At 41.4% G+C, this 7,024-nt stretch overlaps 1 protein-coding gene across 3 annotated transcripts in view; it reads left to right on the plus strand.

Annotated features, from left to right (window-relative positions):
- The window catches only part of plcb4b (phospholipase C, beta 4b), a 120,600-nt gene extending 114,112 nt beyond the window's left edge, over positions 1–6,488 (plus strand). For all 3 annotated transcript variants that reach the window (XM_080018989.1, XM_080018990.1, XM_080018991.1), the window contains 3 exons: positions 61–147; positions 924–960; positions 3,973–6,488. In XM_080018989.1, the coding sequence (XP_079875115.1) occupies positions 61–147; positions 924–960; positions 3,973–4,049 (201 nt within the window). In that variant the 3' untranslated portion in view covers positions 4,050–6,488. The remainder of the gene's footprint in view (positions 1–60; positions 148–923; positions 961–3,972) is intronic.
- Positions 6,489–7,024: the final 536 nt, after the last annotated feature.

Raw genomic sequence — 7,024 nt, forward strand, 5'->3', positions numbered from 1 at the left:
GGATTTCGCATGCCTTTATCTCTCAAAGAAATATTTAAATATACGTATATGTGTTTCTAGCTGGCCATGAAGCACCAGAAGGAGATGGAGCAGCTGGAGAAGAACCAGAGGGAACAGTTGGAGAAACTGGACAAGTTCAACGAGCAGGTAGGACGCTCAGTTAGCAACTGGAACAAAAATTTCTGGAGCTACGTGATCGGGGTTCCCAAACTGGGGTCCACGGCCCCCTAGGGGGTCTGTGAATGAAATGCAAAGGGTCTGCAGCAATTTTGTCAAATGTATTATTATTAGTTGTATTATTATTTTGTTAATAATTTTTGAGATACATATATATATATATATATATACACACACTGTATAGTTAATAATAAAATCAACAAAAACTCACCCTGGCTTATGATTATGTTTTTCTTCAAGTTTTATTTTAACTTTTTTGTCAGCCAGGTTTAACTGTAATGTCAAACTATGCCACAGTTTATTAGGCAGAGAAATGTGTACATATTTTTGTGGATTTAAAATGTTTATGTAGTTTTGGGTGGAGGGGTGGGGCTTGCCACAAAAAGTTCGGGAACCCCTGGACCATCAGATTCTGCATTCAGTAGCACATTTTGGCATCCTGTTGAAAATCACAGGACTACTAAAAATGTTAGGGATCCAATAAATATTATCAATAAACTGTTCCACACTGTACTGCCAAACTGGATTAATGAGTTTTACCTGAGATCATTTGAATGATCAAAACCAATGATACGAATTAGAATTGGGAGATTATGGATCAGACTGTATACTAAGGCCTCAGATCCTCTTCGTGTGTGTGTTTGAAGTTTCCATCTATTTTCCACACTCCATTTTCCTGTACATGTGTCCAACATGTAAGACCACGTTGGTTCATTCATTAATATGATTTGCTTCCTTTGGCACAGCTTTTGAAATCACACCAAGCAAACAAACAGGTCCAAGGTAGGCATCTCCATCTCACCCAGCTCCACCACCTCCACCCTATTCTTCCATTTATCTCTTTTTCCCTCTTTTTATCTTTTCTTCCCTACATGTCGTACAAAACCACCTCGCTCATTTTTATGCTCGTGTCCAATTTCCTCAGAAGGAAATTGAAACATCAATGTTTCCTCTCATTACTTATCTCTTTACTCATCTGCATTTTTTTCTGTTTTATCACGTTTAAAAAATAACTGATATTATTAACGAGCCATAGACAACTTTTTTGCTTTTAATTATGATTATGAAGTTAATGTTGATTGCACAGTGTAATAGCTATAGAATAATGAGACCGACTGTGTTTAAATTGGTTCCCTATAAGCCTCGCTGTCACTATGCAGTTCAGACTGCCACGGGTACGAATCCCCGGGAAAATGTGGGATTTACGGCAGTGCGTCACAGGAAGTGTGTTATCCAACGCGCAACTATTAGAAGAAATGGCGGACGGTGCTGCAATCTACCCCAGGTAGATCATAAGTACTTCGAAATCGGTTGAAAAATGTAAACGTTATCGTGATTTTTATCCAGAAAACCGCAGCGCCCCCGTTTACCTGTATTTGTTTACAGGCCAGTCTTTCCCGTTCCAATATGGCGGCAACGTCGACGTATCGCCGCAACGGGCCGAAGCCGTCAATGCACGTCTATGTATTTATGTCTACGATTGCGCATTCATAACAAATAAAATGCTTCTAAAATTGTGACAATTTCAATTGACCTCTTCAGTGAAAATGCTTCTTTCAATGGTCTTCATTTCCATGGAGCACTCTGAGGAAAACGTAAGGACTGGCTGTCTTTGCGACAGAGGTGCAAAATTTCTATTGCCCCTTTAAAGGCAAAAATATTTTTTTCTATTTTTCTGTTTTTAATAGAGCGCCCCCCAATTCAAGCCCACTCGATTTACTCACTGACATCCTGCCAATTCGATCACAGCATCATAAAACTCAATAAAAACAGAAATAATCACACATGGGCAAGTTTAAACAAATGGGTCCTGAGCTGCTTTTTAAAAGTGCTCTGTGTCCACAGAACTTAACTCCAGTGGAAGAGAGTTCCAGAGTTTGGGAGCCACAAGCTCAAAAGCATGGTGCCCTTTAGTTTAAAGTCTGGATGGTGGAACAACCAGCAAACCCTGATCAGAGGACCTTAGTGACCTGCTGGTGACACGGGGCTGCAGTAGATCTTTCATGTAGGCGGGTGCCTGACCATGCAGAGCTCTGTAGGTGACATGACATGACAAGAATTTTAAGCTGGACTCTGAATTTGATGGGGAGCCAGTGAAGAGCAATGAGAATCGGTGTCATATGAGAACTATTGGAGGACCTGGTCAAGAGTTTAGCGGCAGCATTCTGGACCACTTGTAAACCATCCAGGAATGTTTTTCTGAGGCAGGTGAAAAGGGAGTTGCAGGGGTCAAGACGGGAGAGAGAGCGAATATCATTTATCCAAGGGGAGGACTTGATCAGAGAAGCTGATGTCGTTTTAATAGGGGCCACTTTAACCAGTGCTGAAAGGCAGTGTTCATTAAAAGGTTGCACCAAGTCGTCATCACTGTGCATAACAGAGTTAAAATGGAAAATGGAAGAAAACTTTGCAGAAAGCTGGTGAAGGATGCGAGAACTGATGATACGCCGGCAGGTTAAGGAATTTCGATTAAATGAAAGATCAAATAACATCTAGTTGTGATCAGTAATAAAAAGATCCTCTGAAAATAATGAATCAATATTCAAACCAAGAGTAAAAACAGTGTCCTCTGTTGTGTGTAGGGCCTGATACATGTTGAGTGAGATTAAAAGACTGATATTAATAAAACTGGAGGCAAAACTGTCTGTGGATATTAAAATTACTGACAGTGATAAGACTGGAAAACTTAAGGACAGAGGACAAAAAAGTCAGTGAATTCAGTTTAAAAGGATCCATTCGGTCCAGGTGGACGGTAGAGTAAAAGGCGGTAAAAAGAACTAGCATGTCTACCTTGATCATTTGCAATTGGGAAGACGAGAACCACCCAGTGCTCACCAGGTGACAGGGAGCGGCACCTGAAACACCGCAGCGAGTCCTCCACCGTGCCCAGAAAGTCAAACTGATGAAGGTGGAGTCCTTCAGGCAGAGCTCGATGTGAGGGCCAAGTTCCATATTCCTCTGCCAGGTTTCAATCAAGCTAACTTTTTAAAGCTAAAGGGTCTCCTCTCGCATAACGATTTCCTCAACTGTTTTTAGACTAAAAATTGCCCAAAAAATATTTCCCAAACATATCCTTACATTTACAACATAAAACAAACAAATGACCAAAAGTGACCAATAAAGGCCTTTCTCTCTCATTCCTTTCCTTCCCCTCTCACCATGTTTCTTCTTTCTTGGCTTCTTCTTCATTCTTCATCTCCCTAAATCAGTATTTTTCTACCGTTGCTGCCTCATGCACATGCAATGCCGCATGTGGACTGAATGACCTTTGGGTGAAGCGGCGGCATAGCGCAGGGACTTTTCTTTCCACAGATCGTCAGATTAGAAAAGAGCCGGAGAAGTGAGTGATTCATGTGTTTCTGTGTTGTGGAAACATGAGCCCAGGCGTTTCGGGGCCACGGCTCTCGGGGGCGTCAGGTGCGTCCGGGCGGCTCCGGTCGTTTATCACCGTGATTTAGAGGCCATTACTAAGCACAAGGTGCTACTGTACCAGACCCAGGATTTAAACCGGATACAGGGTTGACCACAACTAGCTTCATTTGTTTATGAAATTAACTGCGGCTGCCTTTCACTTTTTGCGCGTGGAAACATCTAATTGCGGAACACTTTGCATAACACAAATACACTGAGTGGCCGTTTCTAATAAAGTGCCACCTAAAAAAATATATAAAATATGGGATTTATTCAACAAAATAATCTCAGGGATTACCACTTCAATGTCTTATTAATTGTAGTGTGAGTGCATCATATGCACATTGCGATGTGATGCTAACAATGGGTTGTGTTTCCTGGCAGGCCAAGGACATGCAGCAGATGGTGAAGTTGGAGGAGGAGATGGATCGCAGACCGGCCACGGTGGTCTGAGCGAATAAAACCAAAAGAAAGAGACACACACGCACACATCCACCCTGCTCCTCCTCCACCTCCACCTCCTCCACAACTGCAAGACCCAAACTACTCCTGCACCTCCACGAGCGTCAGTGCTGATGTCAAACACTCCATTTTGTGGCTGAACGTCCCCTGTATCTCACACACACACACACACACAGACACACACACACACACACACATTACAGCTCTCTAGATGTTTTGGCCCCGTTACCTTTGATGGGTGCTCAGCCCATCGTTTTGGAGATAAACAAACGGTACTGGACATACACCACACTCCTCACTGTAGATCTGCATATTATGTCATTTCGGGTTCTATTGTACTTTCTCTCGGCACAAAGGACACGGACTCTGTTATTAGTGGACACACACACACACACGAGGAAGAAGAAAATGGAGGACAAAAAAAAGCAACTACGTATAAGATTTAAATTTTTGTGTCAGCACAACCTAAAAAAAAAACTAAAAAAAAACCACGAAGACGAGTGTGTAAACTTGTACTGTACACTGAACACCGCTAGGCCGTCATCACCAACATGGAGAAATGTAGCGCTGCACGTCTTCGACTGTACGGCACTTTTCTTTTTTCCTTTTTCTTTTTTTTTTTTTCTTCTTCTCCTGTGTTTTAATAAGAATGTAAAACCAAGAGCATCACTGTACCGGCCTCGCCCAGTCCTACACTGCAACCCGTCTGGATCACCAAAAAGAACCGAAAAGGAAAAAAAACAACTTTTCTATATGATGTCTGTCTTTTTTATTATTACTACTACTACTATTATTATTATTATTATTATTATTATTATTATTATTATTATTATTATTTCATCGACACTTACGGCCGCTGCAAAATGCTTATTCCGTGAGTTTCAGAAGACTAAACATAAAAGGGAGCGCGGATGGACAGAACGATCCGACGATCGATCGGTCGAACGATTGATTGCTTTCGACGTTTTCACTCAGGTTGATTTCTAAATCAAATCACTACGAAATGTACAGGAAGAAGACGAAGATGGCGACGGCACCGTCGTAGTGGCGCCATGACAACGGCCGTAGCGCATACCGATTTTCTGTCGTACACCAGTGCTAATGTGGGTTCTGGTGTGGTGCATGTTTTGCTTTTGCTTGTTTGTTTGTTTGTTTGTTTTTATTCACTGATGGAGCCTCCTCCTCTTTCACCGAAAAACTAAATTATTGGAATTGATTGAAGTTGGTTCCACTTAAAAATTTCCCTTTAATTTGTAGAAGGTCCATCTCAACATGGAGAATTTAGGTTTTCCAAATGAACACAATTTCTTTTTAAGTCAATTTGTGGTTTCTTCATTTATTTGGGTTGAGGGTCAAATAGCGTTTTACTAGCTACCTGATGCCTTGGCCCCCGCCACAGGCAAAGATATAACTATTAAAGGGGGGTCCAGGGGGACCAGAATCCTGGTCCAGATCTCGGTCCAGGATCCAGATCCGCGGCCTGGTTTACGGGCCTGGTCCTGATCCAGGGTCCAGGTTAGTTACATGGGAACATGGTCTGAGCGTTTCTGTGGAGCGGCATTAAAACCAGATGGAGCCAAATCTATTTTTCCTAATGATGATGAATATTAAATGTCTGCGGGGGAGTACAGGGGGTGTTTCTGTGTTTTTAAACTTTTATTCTGCAGTAACACACACACGCTCGATGACACCATTGTACTGTAAATACTGGAATGTACGTAGTTTTCATTTCAGCGGTCGTGTCGTTCAAGGGCTCGGGGGTCGGAGCACTATCAACCACTGGGGGTTTTACCTTTCTAGCTCGTCTTCAATTTGTTTTGATTTATTTTGTTGTGTTTTGGTTCCAGTCGGCCCCTGCCGAACCGCACTCCACAGTATCTAATGTTCTCACCACATATCTAGTGCAGATATAATGAGTAAAGTGCTTTTAAATTTTATTCCATCGCTTTCAAGATGTGCCACTCGATGTCTGTTAGGATGTTTTAAATTATTTGAAAAAATATAAATGCCAAATTAAGGGGTTATGAATATATATATATATATACACATATGATATATATTCTATATTAGATATGGTATGTAGTTTAAGACAATAGTATGTTTGTTAGAGGCTTTTTTGCACTAGTTGAATGTTCCTGTCATGCAACTACATGTAACCCTTCGCTCTCTCTAGTTTGCCCCCCCCCCCCCCCCCCCTCTCCAAAAAAACCCCAAAACATTATTTTTGCAGATCGTTGCTGATTTGGAGTTCCTCGATTTCTATCTTCTTTTTTTGTTTTTGTTTTCTATTTTATCTGTAGCCTGTCGACGGACCATTCTGTGTGTGTTTTTGTATTTATATTATACTGTTGAACTTCTAGCAATGAAAATACTGTTGTTATCCGGCTCCTTTAATACTGTTTTATAGTATGTGTACTAATAAAATACCCAGGTGTAAATTGGCATGTGTGAGTGTTTGGTCAATGATGATGATGATGTTTTAAAAGTGTTGTGTGTAAACCTTCATTTGAAGAAGAGGCACTTTTTATCCCTTGCAAAACAGGTGGAGCTTCACTAGACGTACAGTAAAGTGACCGCGGAAATGTTATGACTTTCTTACACTCTGTATTTCACAAATGAACTGCTCTATTATGTTGTTCGTCAATTTTAAAGGCCCATATTGTGTAAAAGCATGTGTGGCGGGGATGCCTTTTCAGGGGGTTGACTTGGTTAGAAGTCCATTCAAGATACAAATCTTTAAATAGTTTATTGGTCTTTGCGACACTCTCACATGGGTCTCCATTTCACTGGTTGTTGTGTCACTTAGCGCTACTATCTGACTTGGCTCTCGAAACAGTTGTATTTCTCCTGCACGTACTGACCTTATTTTCTTGCTGATATACATATGTGTGCCGTGAAATTGCTTTAAGTGCTCTTGTCAAACAGTGTTGTGTAGGCCAGGTTTGTTGTCTGGGGCTGGAGAGCAGCAAACAAC

The sequence above is a fragment of the Zeus faber genome (assembly GCF_960531495.2).
Source record: "Zeus faber genome assembly, chromosome: 2".
Lineage (NCBI taxonomy): Eukaryota > Metazoa > Chordata > Actinopteri > Zeiformes > Zeidae > Zeus > Zeus faber.